The sequence below is a fragment of the Sebastes fasciatus genome, chromosome 15, assembly GCF_043250625.1.
Source record: "Sebastes fasciatus isolate fSebFas1 chromosome 15, fSebFas1.pri, whole genome shotgun sequence".
In the NCBI taxonomy this organism is placed as follows: domain Eukaryota; kingdom Metazoa; phylum Chordata; class Actinopteri; order Perciformes; family Sebastidae; genus Sebastes; species Sebastes fasciatus.
This window is the reverse complement of record NC_133809.1, coordinates 363,191-380,605: the sequence shown is the minus strand read 5'-3', so window position 1 is coordinate 380,605 and position 17,415 is coordinate 363,191. Positions and strand designations below refer to the sequence as shown.

The following is a 17,415-nucleotide window of genomic DNA, read 5'->3' as shown; positions in this document are numbered from 1 at the left end:
GGGTTTACTCCGGTTCTCAGGTTTCCTCCCACAGTCCAAAGACATTCAGGTTAGCGTGGGTTTACTCCGGGTTCTCAGGTTTCCTCCCACAGTCCAAAGACATGCAGGTTAGTGTGGGTTTACTCCGGTTCTCAGGTTTCCTCCCACAGTCTAAAGATATGCAGGTTAGTATGGGTTTACTCTGGTTCTCAGGTTTCCTCCCACAGTCTAAAGACATGCAAGTTAGTGTGGGTTTACTCTGGTTCTCAGGTTTCATCCCACAGTCTAAAGACATGCAGGTTAGCGTGGGTTTACTCCGGGTTCTCAGGTTTCCTCCCACAGTCTAAAGACATGCATGTTAACGTGGGTTTACTCCGGTTCTAAGGTTTCTTTTCACAGTCCAAAGACATGCAGGTTAGCGTGGTTTTACTCCGGGTTCTCAGGTTTCATCCCACAGTCCAAAGACATGCAGGTTAGTGTGGGTTTACTCCGGGTTCTCAGGTTTCCTCCCATAGTCCAAAGACATGCAGGTTAGCGTGGGTTTACTCCGGGTTTTCAGGAATCATCCCACAGTCCAAAGACATGCAGGTTAGCGTGGGTTTACTCTGGTTCTCAGGTTTCCTCCCACAGTCTAAAGACATGCAGGTTAGTGTGGGTTTACTCCGGGTTCTCAGGTTTCCTCTCACAGTCTAAAGACATGCAGGTTAGTGTGGGTTTACTCCGGTTCTCAGGTTTCCTCCCACAGTCTAAAGACATGCAGGTTAGTGTGGGTTTACTCCGGGTTCTCAGGTTTCCTCCCACAGTCTAAAGACATGCAGGTTAGCGTGGGTTAACTCCGGGTTCTCCGGTTTCCTCCCACAGTCTAAAGACATGCAGGTTAGCGTGGGTTTACTCCGGGTTCTCAGGTTTCCTCCCATAGTCCAAAGACATGCAGGTTAGCGTGGGTTTACTCCGGGTTTTCAGGAATCATCCCACAGTCCAAAGACATGCAGGTTAGCGTGGGTTTACTCTGGTTCTCAGGTTTCCTCCCACAGTCTAAAGACATGCAGGTTAGTGTGGGTTTACTCCGGGTTCTCAGGTTTCCTCTCACAGTCTAAAGACATGCAGGTTAGTGTGGGTTTACTCCGGTTCTCAGGTTTCCTCCCACAGTCTAAAGACATGCAGGTTAGTGTGGGTTTACTCCGGGTTCTCAGGTTTCCTCCCACAGTCTAAAGACATGCAGGTTAGCGTGGGTTAACTCCGGGTTCTCCGGTTTCCACCCACAGTCTAAAGACATGCAGGTTAGCGTGGGTTTACTCCGGGTTCTCAGGTTTCCTCCCACAGTCCAAAGACATGCAGGTTAGCGTGGGTTTACTTCTGGTTCTCCGGTTTCCTCCCACAGTCTAAAGACATGCAGGTTAGCGTGGGTTTACTCCGGGTTCTCCGGTTTCCTCCCACAGTCTAAAGACATGCAGGTTAGCCTGGGTTTACTCCGGGTTCTCAGGTTTCCACCCACAGTTTAAACACATGCAGGTTAGCGTGGGTTTACTCCAGGTTCTCCGGTTTCCACCCACAGTCTAAAGACATGCAGGTTAGCGTGGGTTTACTCCGGGTTCTCCGGTTTCCTCCCACAGTCTAAAGACATGCAGGTTAGTGTGGGTTTACTCCGGGTTCTCAGGGTTTCATCCCACAGTCTAAAGACATGCAGGTTAGTGTGGGTTTACTCCGAGTTCTCAGGTTTCCTCCCACAGTCTAAAGACATGCAGGTTAGTGTGGGTTTACTCCGAGTTCTCAGGTTTCATCCCACAGTCTAAAGACATGCAGGTTAGCGTGGGTTTACTCCGGGTTCTCAGGTTTCCTCCCACAGTCCAAAGACATGCAGGTTAGCGTGGTTTTACTCCGGGTTCTCAGGTTTCATCCCACAGTCTAAAGACATGCAGGTTAGCGTGGGTTTACTCCGGGTTCTCAGGTTTCCTCCCACAGTCCAAAGACATGCAGGTTAGCGTGGTTTTACTCCGGGTTCTCAGGTTTCATCCCACAGTCCAAAGACATGTAGGTTAGTGTGGGTTTACTCCGGGTTCTCAGGTTTCCTCCCACAGTCCAAAGACATGCAGGTTAGCGTGGATTTACTCCTGGTTCTCTGGTTTCCTCCCACAGTCTAAAGACATGCAGGTTAGCGTGGGTTTACTCCGGGTTCTCAGGTTTCCACCCACAGTTTAAACACATGCAGGTTAGCGTGGGTTTACTCCGGGTTCTCCGGTTTCCTCCCACAGTCTAAAGACATGCAGGTTAGTGTGGGTTTACTCAGGGTTCTCAGGTTTCCTCCCACAGTCTAAAGACATGCAGGTTAGTGTGGGTTTACTCCGGTTCTCAGGTTTCCTCCCACAGTCCAAAGACATTCAGGTTAGCGTGGGTTTACTCCGGGTTCTCAGGTTTCCTCCCACAGTCCAAAGACATGCAGGTTAGTGTGGGTTTACTCCGGTTCTCAGGTTTCCTCCCACAGTCTAAAGATATGCAGGTTAGTATGGGTTTACTCTGGTTCTCAGGTTTCCTCCCACAGTCTAAAGACATGCAAGTTAGTGTGGGTTTACTCTGGTTCTCAGGTTTCATCCCACAGTCTAAAGACATGCAGGTTAGCGTGGGTTTACTCCGGGTTCTCAGGTTTCCTCCCACAGTCTAAAGACATGCATGTTAGCGTGGGTTTACTCCGGTTCTAAGGTTTCTTTTCACAGTCCAAAGACATGCAGGTTAGCGTGGTTTTACTCCGGGTTCTCAGGTTTCATCCCACAGTCCAAAGACATGCAGGTTAGTGTGGGTTTACTCCGGGTTCTCAGGTTTCCTCCCACAGTCCAAAGACATTCAGGTTAGCGTGGGTTTACTCCGGGTTCTCAGGTTTCCTCCCACAGTCCAAAGACATGCAGGTTAGTGTGGGTTTACTCCGGTTCTCAGGTTTCCTCCCACAGTCCAAAGACATTCAGGTTAGCGTGGGTTTACTCCGGGTTCTCAGGTTTCCTCCCACAGTCCAAAGACATGCAGGTTAGTGTGGGTTTACTCCGGTTCTCAGGTTTCCTCCCACAGTCTAAAGATATGCAGGTTAGTATGGGTTTACTCTGGTTCTCAGGTTTCCTCCCACAGTCTAAAGACATGCAAGTTAGTGTGGGTTTACTCTGGTTCTCAGGTTTCATCCCACAGTCTAAAGACATGCAGGTTAGCGTGGGTTTACTCCGGGTTCTCAGGTTTCCTCCCACAGTCTAAAGACATGCATGTTAGCGTGGGTTTACTCCGGTTCTAAGGTTTCTTTTCACAGTCCAAAGACATGCAGGTTAGCGTGGTTTTACTCCGGGTTCTCAGGTTTCATCCCACAGTCCAAAGACATGCAGGTTAGTGTGGGTTTACTCCGGGTTCTCAGGTTTCCTCCCATAGTCCAAAGACATGCAGGTTAGCGTGGGTTTACTCCGGGTTTTCAGGAATCATCCCACAGTCCAAAGACATGCAGGTTAGCGTGGGTTTACTCTGGTTCTCAGGTTTCCTCCCACAGTCTAAAGACATGCAGGTTAGTGTGGGTTTACTCCGGGTTCTCAGGTTTCCTCTCACAGTCTAAAGACATGCAGGTTAGTGTGGGTTTACTCCGGTTCTCAGGTTTCCTCCCACAGTCTAAAGACATGCAGGTTAGTGTGGGTTTACTCCGGGTTCTCAGGTTTCCTCCCACAGTCTAAAGACATGCAGGTTAGCGTGGGTTAACTCCGGGTTCTCCGGTTTCCACCCGCAGTCTAAAGACATGCAGGTTAGCGTGGGTTTACTCCGGGTTCTCAGGTTTCCTCCCACAGTCCAAAGACATGCAGGTTAGCGTGGGTTTACTTCTGGTTCTCCGGTTTCCTCCCACAGTCTAAAGACATGCAGGTTAGCGTGGGTTTACTCCGGGTTCTCCGGTTTCCTCCCACAGTCTAAAGACATGCAGGTTAGCGTGGGTTTACTCCGGGTTCTCAGGTTTCCACCCACAGTTTAAACACATGCAGGTTAGCGTGGGTTTACTCCAGGTTCTCCGGTTTCCACCCACAGTCTAAAGACATGCAGGTTAGCGTGGGTTTACTCCGGGTTCTCCGGTTTCCTCCCACAGTCTAAAGACATGCAGGTTAGTGTGGGTTTACTCCGGGTTCTCAGGGTTTCATCCCACAGTCTAAAGACATGCAGGTTAGTGTGGGTTAACTCCGAGTTCTCAGGTTTCCTCCCACAGTCTAAAGACATGCAGGTTAGTGTGGGTTTACTCCGGTTCTCAGGTTTCCTCCCACAGTCTAAAGACATGCAGGTTAGTGTGGGTTTACTCCGGGTTCTCAGGTTTCCTCTCACAGTCTAAAGACATGCAGGTTAGTGTGGGTTTACTCCGGTTCTCAGGTTTCCTCCCACAGTCTAAAGACATGCAGGTTAGTGTGGGTTTACTCCGGGTTCTCAGGTTTCCTCTCACAGTCTAAAGACATGCAGGTTAGTGTGGGTTTACTCCGGTTCTCAGGTTTCCTCCCACAGTCTAAAGACATGCAGGTTAGTGTGGGTTTACTCCGGGTTCTCAGGTTTCCTCCCACAGTCTAAAGACATGCAGGTTAGCGTGGGTTAACTCCGGGTTCTCCGGTTTCCACCCACAGTCTAAAGACATGCAGGTTAGCGTGGGTTTACTCCGGGTTCTCAGGTTTCCTCCCACAGTCCAAAGACATGCAGGTTAGCGTGGGTTTACTTCTGGTTCTCCGGTTTCCTCCCACAGTCTAAAGACATGCAGGTTAGCGTGGGTTTACTCCGGGTTCTCCGGTTTCCTCCCACAGTCTAAAGACATGCAGGTTAGCGTGGGTTTACTCCGGGTTCTCAGGTTTCCACCCACAGTTTAAACACATGCAGGTTAGCGTGGGTTTACTCCAGGTTCTCCGGTTTCCACCCACAGTCTAAAGACATGCAGGTTAGCGTGGGTTTACTCCGGGTTCTCCGGTTTCCTCCCACAGTCTAAAGACATGCAGGTTAGTGTGGGTTTACTCCGGGTTCTCAGGGTTTCATCCCACAGTCTAAAGACATGCAGGTTAGTGTGGGTTTACTCCGAGTTCTCAGGTTTCCTCCCACAGTCTAAAGACATGCAGGTTAGTGTGGGTTTACTCCGAGTTCTCAGGTTTCATCCCACAGTCTAAAGACATGCAGGTTAGCGTGGGTTTACTCCGGGTTCTCAGGTTTCCTCCCACAGTCCAAAGACATGCAGGTTAGCGTGGTTTTACTCCGGGTTCTCAGGTTTCATCCCACAGTCTAAAGACATGCAGGTTAGCGTGGGTTTACTCCGGGTTCTCAGGTTTCCTCCCACAGTCCAAAGACATGCAGGTTAGCGTGGTTTTACTCCGGGTTCTCAGGTTTCATCCCACAGTCCAAAGACATGTAGGTTAGTGTGGGTTTACTCCGGGTTCTCAGGTTTCCTCCCACAGTCCAAAGACATGCAGGTTAGCGTGGATTTACTCCTGGTTCTCCGGTTTCCTCCCACAGTCTAAAGACATGCAGGTTAGCGTGGGTTTACTCCGGGTTCTCAGGTTTCCACCCACAGTTTAAACACATGCAGGTTAGCGTGGGTTTACTCCGGGTTCTCCGGTTTCCTCCCACAGTCTAAAGACATGCAGGTTAGTGTGGGTTTACTCAGGGTTCTCAGGTTTCCTCCCACAGTCTAAAGACATGCAGGTTAGTGTGGGTTTACTCCGGTTCTCAGGTTTCCTCCCACAGTCCAAAGACATTCAGGTTAGCGTGGGTTTACTCCGGGTTCTCAGGTTTCCTCCCACAGTCCAAAGACATGCAGGTTAGTGTGGGTTTACTCCGGTTCTCAGGTTTCCTCCCACAGTCTAAAGATATGCAGGTTAGTATGGGTTTACTCTGGTTCTCAGGTTTCCTCCCACAGTCTAAAGACATGCAAGTTAGTGTGGGTTTACTCTGGTTCTCAGGTTTCATCCCACAGTCTAAAGACATGCAGGTTAGCGTGGGTTTACTCCGGGTTCTCAGGTTTCCTCCCACAGTCTAAAGACATGCATGTTAGCGTGGGTTTACTCCGGTTCTAAGGTTTCTTTTCACAGTCCAAAGACATGCAGGTTAGCGTGGTTTTACTCCGGGTTCTCAGGTTTCATCCCACAGTCCAAAGACATGCAGGTTAGTGTGGGTTTACTCCGGGTTCTCAGGTTTCCTCCCATAGTCCAAAGACATGCAGGTTAGCGTGGGTTTACTCCGGGTTTTCAGGAATCATCCCACAGTCCAAAGACATGCAGGTTAGTGTGGGTTTACTCCGGGTTCTCAGGTTTCCTCTCACAGTCTAAAGACATGCAGGTTAGTGTGGGTTTACTCCGGTTCTCAGGTTTCCTCCCACAGTCTAAAGACATGCAGGTTAGTGTGGGTTTACTCCGGGTTCTCAGGTTTCCTCCCACAGTCTAAAGACATGCAGGTTAGCGTGGGTTAACTCCGGGTTCTCCGGTTTCCACCCACAGTCTAAAGACATGCAGGTTAGCGTGGGTTTACTCCGGGTTCTCAGGTTTCCTCCCACAGTCCAAAGACATGCAGGTTAGCGTGGGTTTACTTCTGGTTCTCCGGTTTCCTCCCACAGTCTAAAGACATGCAGGTTAGCGTGGGTTTACTCCGGGTTCTCCGGTTTCCTCCCACAGTCTAAAGACATGCAGGTTAGCGTGGGTTTACTCCGGGTTCTCAGGTTTCCACCCACAGTTTAAACACATGCAGGTTAGCGTGGGTTTACTCCAGGTTCTCCGGTTTCCACCCACAGTCTAAAGACATGCAGGTTAGCGTGGGTTTACTCCGGGTTCTCCGGTTTCCTCCCACAGTCTAAAGACATGCAGGTTAGTGTGGGTTTACTCCGGGTTCTCAGGGTTTCATCCCACAGTCTAAAGACATGCAGGTTAGTGTGGGTTTACTCCGAGTTCTCAGGTTTCCTCCCACAGTCTAAAGACATGCAGGTTAGTGTGGGTTTACTCCGGTTCTCAGGTTTCCTCCCACAGTCTAAAGACATGCAGGTTAGTGTGGGTTTACTCCGGGTTCTCAGGTTTCCTCTCACAGTCTAAAGACATGCAGGTTAGTGTGGGTTTACTCCGGTTCTCAGGTTTCCTCCCACAGTCTAAAGACATGCAGGTTAGTGTGGGTTTACTCCGGGTTCTCAGGTTTCCTCCCACAGTCTAAAGACATGCAGGTTAGCGTGGGTTAACTCCGGGTTCTCCGGTTTCCACCCACAGTCTAAAGACATGCAGGTTAGCGTGGGTATACTCCGGGTTCTCCTGTTTCCTCCCACAGTCTAAAGACATGCAGGTTAGCGTGGGTTTACTCCGGGTTCTCAGGTTTCATCCCACAGTCTAAAGACATGCAGGTTAGCGTGGGTTTACTCCGGGTTCTCAGGTTTCCTCCCACAGTCCAAAGACATGCAGGTTAGCGTGGTTTTACTCCGGGTTCTCAGGTTTCATCCCACAGTCTAAAGACATGCAGGTTAGCGTGGGTTTACTCCGGGTTCTCAGGTTTCCTCCCACAGTCCAAAGACATGCAGGTTAGCGTGGTTTTACTCCGGGTTCTCAGGTTTCATCCCACAGTCCAAAGACATGTAGGTTAGTGTGGCTTTACTCCGGTTCTCAGGTTTCCTCCCACAGTCTAAAGACATGCAGGTTAGCGTGGTTTTACTCCGGGTTCTCAGGTTTCATCCCACAGTCCAAAGACATGCAGGTTAGTGTGGGTTTACTCCGGGTTCTCAGGTTTCCTCCCATAGTCCAAAGACATGCAGGTTAGCGTGGGTTTACTCTGGTTCTCAGGTTTCCTCCCACAGTCTAAAGACATGAAGGTTATTGTGGGTTTACTCCGGGTTCTCAGGTTTCATCCCACAGTCCAAAGACATGCAGGTTAGTGTGGGTTTACTCCGGGTTCTCAGGTTTCCTCCCATAGTCCAAAGACATGCAGGTTAGCGTGGGTTTACTCTGGTTCTCAGGTTTCCTCCCACAGTCTAAAGACATGCAGGTTAGTGTGGGTTTACTACGGGTTCTCAGGTTTCATCCAACAGTCTAAAGACATGCAGGTTGGTGTGGGTTTACTCCGGGTTCTCAGGTTTCCTCCCACAGTCTAAAGACATGCAGGGTAGGTTCATTGTTGACTCTAAATGTCCCGTAGGTGTGAATGGTGTCTGTCTCTCTGTGTCAGTCCTGTGATAGTCTGGAGACCTGTCCAGGATGAACTCCCCCGCCCTAACCCAAAATCAGCTGGGATCAGACCCCCCTCCCCCCCCCACCTGAACAGGATCAGAGGTTACAGATGATGATGGATCACATCACGAGGTGGTGTTGACTCATCTCTCCCCTCTGGGAGGAGCTACTGATACAGTGACTGAGTGACTCTACTGGGTTCTACTGGTGTTTACTGTCAATAATAATAATAATAATATAATTATAATAATAATAACTTATTCAGTGACTCCACTGGGTTCTACTGGTGTTTACTGTTTTCATTATAGAAGCTCCAGACGCTTGAAGGCCGCTATGTTCGCTATGTGGGTAATGTGAGACACTCAATCCCACCTCCCCCCCTCACCCCTCTCAACCCTCTCGCCCCCCGGCCGCCTCCAAAAACAAACATCCACACATGGAGCTCAGCTGGGGGGGGGGGGGGGGTCTATAAAAGACTGGAGGAGCTGAGGAGGTCTGACTCTGAGACTGAACAGGCTGGACAGGATCTGAACTGGTGGATTCACAGGGACTCATTCACACCTCCAGGTGTGTATAGTGTCTCCTTCAGACCAGGTGTGTTTAGTGTCTCTCCAGGTGTGTTTAGTGTCTCCTTCAGACCAGGTGTGTTTAGTGTCTCCTTCAGACCAGGTGTGTTTAGTCTCTCCAGGTGTGTTTAGTGTCTCCTTCAGACCAGGTGTGTTTAGTGTCTCCTTCAGACCAAGTGTGTTTAGTGTCTCTCCAGGTGTGTATAGTGTCTCCTTCAGACCAGGTGTGTTTAGTGTCTCTCCAGGTGTGTTTAGTGTCTCCTTCAGACCAGGTGTGTTTAGTGTCTCTCCAGGTGTGTTTAGTGTCTCCTTCAGACCAGGTGTGTTTAGTGTCTCCTTCAGACCAGGTGTGTATTGTGTCTCCTTCACACCAGGTGTGTATTGTGTCTCTCTAGGTGTGTCGCTGGTGTTGTCATGCCGTGGCTGCTGTCCTCTCAGGTGGAGCGTCTGTCTTCGTCTACGTCGCAGCGTCAGTGCGAGCGGACGGCGTTCTCCTTCTACTGCGCTGTGCGTGAACGGTTCCCGGTCTGGCTGCTGGAGGACATGCGCCGTATGGAGGTATTCAGCTGGGAGGACGGACGCCCGCGAGCCTTCCTGCCGTCTGAGGCGCTGCTGTACGCGCTCGTACACGACCACCAGGACTACGCACGCCACCTGCTGGACGAGTACTCGGTGGGCGCGCTCAGCCCGCCGCGCTGTAGCTTCTGCTGCGGCCGCGGTAGCGGCGGCGTGCCGCACCTCGCCGTGGCGGTGCGCTACAACCGCGTGTCGATCCTCGGCATGATGGTGGAGGCTCTGAAGGACTGCGACACGCAGAGTGTGCGGCGGGACTACCTGGACGGCCGCAGCGGCTGCTCGCACGTGTCGGACGCGGGAAAGACGGCAGTGCAGCTGGCGGTGGAGCTGTCACGGCCCGACTGTCTGTTGCTGCTGCTGGTTCACGGCGCACTCCCCACCGGCCTCGACGCCGCGCTGCAGCGACTCGTCGCCTCTGACACAACGGACCGACGCCACGTGCGGCGCTGCCTCGACTTCCTGCTGCTCTTCCTGCCCAAACCGCCGCCGCTTCGCTGCCTGCAGGACGAGCCGCGTCGATGGCAAAGCCTGCTGGGAAATGAAGTGTTCAGCTGGCTGTGCGGTCTGGCCCCGTCCCCCCTCCTGCTGCAGGCACTCAGGTGTTTGGCTCGGTCCGGCCCGGATCAGATCGCCGCGCTGCCCGACTTCCTGCAGCCGCACGGCTGGCGGTGACATCATCGGTCACCATGGAAACACTGCAAACACCTCAGGACTGCTGTGATTGGACGGTGTGTTGATGATGTAAATAAAGACTAAAACCTGATCACTGATCAGCGATCAATACCGACTCCCTCAGTCACCTGAGAACACCTGTTACACCTGTAACCTGTAAACCTGCTGTCTGTTCATATGAGCCGACAGGCTTTAGGACCCTGAGGAGACTGAAGGAGCAGCTGCTGTTAGTGATGTAATAATCTGATGATGATGTCACTGTTACCTGTACTGTCAGGTAATAACACAATATTTGACCTTTTAAATGTTCCAGATGACTTTATAGTTATTATATATATACGTGTATATATATATATACACGTATATATATATTATTATATATTTTATTTATTATATATTATGTTTATTATATTATATTTATTCAATTATGTTTTATTTATTATATTTTATTATATTATATTATGTTTTATTATGTTTCAGTCTGTGTGTCGTGGATTCTTCGTTGTGTTTCAGCTGTAAATCTATAAACGTGTTTCTACCTCAGTGTCCAGGTGTGATTCATTATCCAGGTGTGATTCAGTGTCCAGGTGTGATTCATTATCCAGGTGTGATTCAGTGTCCAGGTGTGATTCATTATCCAGGTGTGATTCAGTGTCCAGGTGTGATTCATTATCCAGGTGTGATTCAGTGTCCAGGTGTGATTCAGTGTCTCAGAATGAGCCAAATATGGAGGATGAAGAGATCCTGAACTTCTTCATCATTTCTGTAGTTTAAACTGATTCACAGCTGAACCTCTCCGGACTCGTTAAACTCGTTAAGATCGTTAAAATCGTTAAACTCGTTAAGCTCGTTAAGATCGTTAAACTCGTTAAGATCGTTAAACTCGTTAAGATCGTTAAACTCGTTAAGATCATTAAGCTCGTTAAACTCGTTAAGATCGTTAAATTCGTTAAGATCGTTAAACTTGTTAAGATCGTTAAGATCGTTTAACTCGTTAAGCTCGTTAAGATCGTTAAACTCGTTAAGATCGTTTAACTCGTTAAGCTCGTTAAACTTGTTAAGATCGTTAAACTCGTTAAGATCGTTAAGCTCGTTAAGATCGTTAAGCTCGTTAAACTCGTTAAGATCGTTAAATTCGTTAAGATCGTTAAACTCGTTAAGATCGTTAAGATCGTTTAACTCGTTAAGCTCGTTAAACTCGTTAAGATCGTTAAGCTCGTTAAGATCGTTAAGCTCATTAAACTCGTTAAGATCGTTAAGCTCGTTAAGCTCGTTAAACTCGTTAAGATCGTTAAACTCGTTAAGATCGTTAAGCTCGTTAAACTCGTTAAGCTCGTTGAGCTCGTTAAACTCGTTAAACTCGTTAAGCTCGTTAAGCTCGTTAAGATCGTTAAGCTCATTAAAATCGTTAAGATCGTTAAACTCGTTAAGATCGTTAAACTCGTTAAGCTCGTTAAGCTCGTTAAGATCGTTAAGCTCATTAAAATCGTTAAGATCGTTAAACTCGTTAAGATCGTTAAACTCGTTAAGCTTGTTAAACTCGTTGAAGATAAGTGAATGTTTCTGGTCACTTTGATGTTTGAGCAGAACAAGGTTCACACCCCCCCCATGTGTGTGTTTAAACATGTTTATTAAGTTAATTAATTAATGAAGGAAGCAGCAGAACATCCAACCAATCAGCTGACATCACAACAGAGTCACATCTGCACAGGTTTCCATGGTAACGCTGTCGGACACGAGGCGGAGAGATGACGACGAGGCCATGTTTAAAGGAGCTTTTTCCACACCATTAGGGTCCATTAGGGTCCATTAGAGTCTGCTACAGTCCATCAGGGTCCACTACAGTCCACCAGAGTCCATTAGAGTCCACCAGGGTCCACTACAGTCTATCAGAGTCCACTAGAGTCCATCAGGGTCCATTAAAGTCTATCAGAGTCTATCAAGAGTCCGTTAGAGTCCGTTAGAGTCCGTTAGAGTCCATCAGAGTCCATTAGAGTCCATTAGAGTCCACTATAGTCCATCAGGGTCGACTACAGTCCATCAGTCTATTAGAGTCCACCACAGTCCATCAGGGTCCACTACAGTCTTTCAGAGTCCACTAGAGTCCACCACAGTCCATCAGGGTCCACTACAGTCTTTCAGAGTCCACTAGAGTCCATCAGGGTCCATTAGAGTCCATTAGAGTCCATCAGGGTCCATTAGAGTCCACCAGAGTCCATTACAGTCCATTACAGTCCATCAGAGTCCATTAGAGTCCATTACAGTCCATCAAGAGTCCAGGTTTTGTTTTAAATCTTATCTTATCTTAAACAACAACAAACACAAAGACGTTTAACATTTACATTTTTACATGTTTTTCATGGATCAGTCCCGTTAAGACCAGACTGAACCAGTTTAGACCAGGCTGAACCAGTTTAGACCAGGCTGACCTAAACTGGAATGAAAATGGCTAGTTCAGAACCAGTTAGGACCAGTTTGAACCAGTCAGAACCAGTTAGGACCAGTCAGAACCAGTCAGAACCAGTTAGGACCAGTCAGAACCAGTTTGAACCAGTCAGAAACAGTTAGGACCAGGCAGAACCAGTTTGAGCCAGTTAGGACCAGTTTAAACCAGTTTGAACCAGTAAGGACCAGTCAGAACCAGTTAGGAACAGTCAGAACCAGTCAGGACCAGTTTGAACCAGTCAGAACCAGTTAGGACCAGTCAGAACCAGTTTGAGCCAGTTAGGACCAGTCAGGACCAGTTTGAACCAGTTTCAATTAAAGTCAATTCAATTCTGTTTGAACCAGTTTGAACCAGTTTGGACCAGTTTGGACCAGTCAGAACCAGTTAGGACCAGTCAGAACCAGTTAGGAACAGTCAGAACCAGTTAGGACCAGTCAGAACCAGTCTGAACTGGAGACTGGAGGAGGATGATCTGAACCAGAACCAGAACCAGAACCAGTTCCTCTGTAGCCCACTGTCCCTTCAGAATAAAGTGCTTCCTGTTAAAACAAAAAGAAAAGAGTCTCAGTTCACTTCATTTCCCAGCAGCCACCTGGGCTCCCTCTGTGTGGCCATCTTATTTCAGAGATGTCACAGGAAGTGACAGTGGTGACATCACAGTGATGTCATAGATCAGATGAGCTCCCATTCGTCGTCGATGTCATCCCCGCTGAGGGAGGGGCCTGAGGGGGCGGGTCTACAGGGAGTCTGTGGGAGGAGCTTCGTCAGGCGACGGGACAATCCACCAATCAGAGTCACCGCCCACAACTCGTCCTCTGGAGTCACTGAAGAGAGACAGAGAGACACACCTGAGACACCCTGAGACACACCTGAGAGACACCTGAGGCACACCTGAGAGACACCTGAGACACCCTGAGACACATCTGAGAGACACCTGAGAAACACCTGAGATACACCTGAGAGACACCTAAGACACACCTGAGAAACACCTGAGACACCCTGAGACACATCTGAGAGACACCTGAGAAACACCTGAGATACACCTGAGAGACACCTAAGACACACCTGAGAAACACCTGAGACACACCTGAGAGACACCTGAGACACCCTGAGACACCCTGAGACACATCTGAGAGACACCTGAGATACACCTGAGAGACACCTAAGACACATCTGAGACACACCTGAGAAACACCTGAGACACACCTGAGAGACACCTGAGAGACACCTGAGAGACACATCTGAGAGACACATCTGAGAGACACCTGAGAGACACCTGAGACACAACTGAGAGACACCTGAGACACATCTGAGACACACCTGAGACACCCTGAGACACACCTGAGACACCCTGGACCCACATAGAACCACCTGTACAGGTAACACACACACCTAGTCTCCCCAGTATAGTCCAAGTATAATCCCAGTATAAACCCAGTATAAACCCAGTCTCACCAGTATAAACCCAGTCTCACCAGTATAAACCCAGTCTCACCAGTATAATCCCAGTATAAACCCAGTATAAACCCAGTCTCACCAGTATAATCCCAGTATAAACCCAGTATAAACCCAGTCTCACCAGTATAAACCCAGTCTCACCAGTATAATCCCAGTCTCACCAGTATAAACCCAGTCTCACCAGTATAATCCCAGTCTCACCAGTATAATACCAGTCTCACTATTATAATCTCAGTCTCCCCAGTATAAACCCAGTCTCACCAGTATAATCCCAGTCTCACCAGTATACCAGTCTCACCATTATAATCCCAGTCTCACCAGTATAAACCCAGTCTCCCCAGTATAATCCCAGTATAAACCCAGTATAATCCCAGTCTCACGAGTATAATCCCAGTATAAACCCAGTCTCACCAGTATAATCCCAGTCTCCCCAGTATAATCCCAGTCTCACCAGTATAATCCCAGTATAAACCCAGAATAAACCCAGTATAATCCCAGTCTCCCGAGTATAATCCCAGTCACACCAGTATAAACCCAGTATAATCCCAGTCTCCCCAGTATAATCCCAGTCTCCCAGTATAATCTCAGTCTCACCAGTATAAACCCAGTATAAACCCAGTGTAATCCCAGTATAAACCCAGTATAATCCCAGTCTCCGCAGTATAATCTCAGTCTCACCAGTATAAACCCAGTATAATCCCAGTCTCACCAGTATAAACCCAGTATAAACCCAGTGTAATCCCAGTATAAACCCAGTATAATCTCAGTCTCACCAGTATAAACCCAGTATAATTCAAGTATAAACCCAGTATAATTCCAGTCTCACCAGTATAAACCCAGTATAATCCCAGTCTCCCCAGTATAATCCCAGTCTCACCAGTATAAACCCAGTATAATCCCAGTCCACCCAGTATAATCCCAGTCTCCCCAGTATAATCCCAGTCTCCCCAGTATAAACCCAGTATAATCCCAGTCTCACCAGTATAAACCCAGTGTAATCCCAGTATAAACCCAGTATAATCTCAGTCTCACCAGTATAAACCCAGTATAATTCAAGTATAAACCCAGTATAATTCCAGTCTCACCAGTATAAACCCAGTATAATCCCAGTCTCCCCAGTATAATCCCAGTCTCCCCAGTATAATCCCAGTCTCACCAGTATAAACCCAGTATAATCCCAGTATAATCCCAGTCCACCCAGTATAATCCCAGTCTCCCCAGTATAATCCCAGTCTCCCCAGTATAAACCCAGTATAATCCCAGTATAATCCCAGTCTCCCCAGTATAATTCCATTATAAACCCAGTGTAAACCCAGTAAAAACCCAGTGTAATCCCAGTATAATCCCAGTCTCCCCAGTATAAACCCAGTATAATCCCAGTCTCACCAGTATAAACCCAGTATAATCCCAGTATAATCCCAGTCTCACCAGTTAACCAGTTGGTGTTCCCGGGGATCTTCTTCCAGTAATCTCCAGCAGGGTTCCGGTCGGAGACTCCGTAACGTCGAGCCAGATCTCCGTTGACACATCGGACCCAAACGGTCCGAGAGCTGAGGACCAGCTGGCTGACAGCTAAACCTGAAATACACAAATACATATACACTAGTACACACACTGAAGTACTATATACACAATATAAATACACAAATATATACACCAGTACACACTGAAGTACTATATACACAATATCAATACACTATAAGCAGTATTACTGAGACCAAGAACACCAGGAAACATGTACTACACGGCTCAGACAGACAGGTGATCAGACAGACAGGTGATCAGACAGACAAACAGGTGATCAGACAGACAGGTGTGTACCTGGTACCAGCTCCCAGTCCGTCCCTACAGGCATCTCCTCACTGAGTCCCGTCCTGACGAAGACACTTCCTCTGTTGTCCAACGCCCAGAGGAGACGGTCGTTAGGACTCGTCTCAATACTGACCAGCTGCACTCCGATTGGCTGCAGAGACATGATGTCACAGTTACCTGGATAGGTAAAACGGGCACTGTGTACAGGTGGTTCTATGTGGATCCAGTGTTTCTGTTACCTGTACAGGTGGTTCTATGTGGATCCAGTGTTTCTGTTACCTGTACAGGTGGTTCTATGTGGATCCAGTGTTTCTGTTACCTGTACAGGTGGTTCTATGTGGATCCAGTGTTTCTGTTACCTGTACAGGTGGTTATATGTGGATCCAGTGTTTCTGTGTTACCTGTACAGGTGGTTCTATGTGGATCCAGTGTTTCTGTTACCTGTACAGGTGGTTCTATGTGGATCCAGTGTTTCTGTTACCTGTACAGGTGGTTCTATGTGGATCCAGTGTTTCTGTTACCTGTACAGGTGGTTCTATGTGGATCCAGTGTTTCTGTTACCTGTACAGGTGGTTCTATGTGGATCCAGTGTTTCTGTGTTACCTGTACAGGTGGTTCTATGTGGATCCAGTGTTTCTGTTACCTGTACAGGTGGTTCTATGTGGATCCAGTGTTTCTGTGTTACCTGTACAGGTGGTTCTATGTGGATCCAGTGTTTCTCTGTTACCTGTACAGGTGGTTCTATGTGGATCCAGTGTTTCTGTTACCTGTACAGGTGGTTCTATGTGGATCCAGTGTTTCTGTTACCTGTACAGGTGGTTCTATGTGGATCCAGTGTTTCTGTGTTACCTGTACAGGTGGTTCTATGTGGATCCAGTGTTTCTCTGTTACCTGTACAGGTGGTTCTATGTGGATCCAGTGTTTCTGTTTTACCTGTACAGGTGGTTCTATGTGGATCCAGTGTTTCTGTGTTACCTGTACAGGTGGTTCTATGTGGATCCAGTGTTTCTCTGTTACCTGTACAGGTGGTTCTATGTGGATCCAGTGTTTCTCTGTTACCTGTACAGGTGGTTCTATGTGGATCCAGTGTTTCTGTTTTACCTGTACAGGTGGTTCTATGTGGATCCAGTGTTTCTGTTACCTGTACAGGTGGTTCTATGTGGATCCAGTGTTTCTGTGTTACCTGTACAGGTGGTTCTATGTGGATCCAGTGTTTCTCTGTTACCTGTACAGGTGGTTCTATGTGGATCCAGTGTTTCTCTGTTACCTGTACAGGTGGTTCTATGTGGATCCAGTGTTTCTGTTTTACCTGTACAGGTGGTTCTATGTGGATCCAGTGTTTCTGTTACCTGTACAGGTGGTTCTATGTGGATCCAGTGTTTCTCTGTTACCTGTACAGGTGGTTCTATGTGGATCCAGTGTTTCTCTGTTACCTGTACAGGTGGTTCTATGTGGATCCAGTGTTTCTCTGTTACCTGTACAGGTGGTTCTATGTGGATCCAGTGTTTCTCTGTTACCTGTACAGGTGGTTCTATGTGGATCCAGTGTTTCTCTGTTACCTGTACAGGTGGTTCTATGTGGATCCAGGCCGGCAGCATCATGCTCGGGTTCAGAGGTTGGGTTCCCACTCTGAAGTAGACGACTCCTCGACCGTCCACCGCCCAGACGTTCTGACTGCCGCAGCTCACACTGACCAGACGAACACTTCCTGGAACACACAGGTGACATTCTACCTGAA

The 17,415-nt window shown here is 48.2% G+C and overlaps 2 protein-coding genes across 7 annotated transcripts in view; one reads left to right on the top strand and one right to left on the bottom strand.

The window, feature by feature from the left end:
• The first annotated feature begins 7,931 nt into the window (after window positions 1-7,931).
• Window positions 7,932-10,283, top strand: LOC141783738 (ankyrin repeat domain-containing protein 9-like). Of its 5 annotated transcripts, none has more exons than XM_074661197.1 (3): window positions 7,932-8,762; window positions 8,938-9,033; window positions 9,088-10,283. In XM_074661197.1, the coding sequence occupies exon 3, from the start codon at window positions 9,128-9,130 to the stop codon at window positions 9,959-9,961; it is 834 nt and encodes a 277-aa protein (XP_074517298.1). In that variant the 5' UTR covers window positions 7,932-8,762; window positions 8,938-9,033; window positions 9,088-9,127; the 3' UTR covers window positions 9,962-10,283. The 5 variants fall into 5 exon arrangements, with proteins under 5 accessions (XP_074517298.1, XP_074517297.1, XP_074517300.1 ...); XM_074661196.1 differs by having other exon boundaries at window positions 8,863-9,033; XM_074661199.1 differs by lacking the exon at window positions 8,938-9,033 and having other exon boundaries at window positions 7,932-8,714; window positions 9,109-10,283.
• A 1,291-nt stretch (window positions 10,284-11,574) lies between these two features.
• Window positions 11,575-17,415, bottom strand: part of LOC141783712 (tectonin beta-propeller repeat-containing protein 2-like) — a 55,644-nt gene continuing 49,803 nt past the window's right edge. For both annotated transcript variants that reach the window (XM_074661155.1, XM_074661156.1), the window contains exons 25-28: window positions 17,237-17,385; window positions 15,687-15,828; window positions 15,294-15,443; window positions 11,575-13,231 (exon numbers count right to left, since the gene is read on the bottom strand). In XM_074661155.1, the coding sequence (XP_074517256.1) occupies window positions 13,080-13,231; window positions 15,294-15,443; window positions 15,687-15,828; window positions 17,237-17,385 (593 nt within the window). In that variant the 3' untranslated portion in view covers window positions 11,575-13,079. The remainder of the gene's footprint in view (window positions 13,232-15,293; window positions 15,444-15,686; window positions 15,829-17,236; window positions 17,386-17,415) is intronic.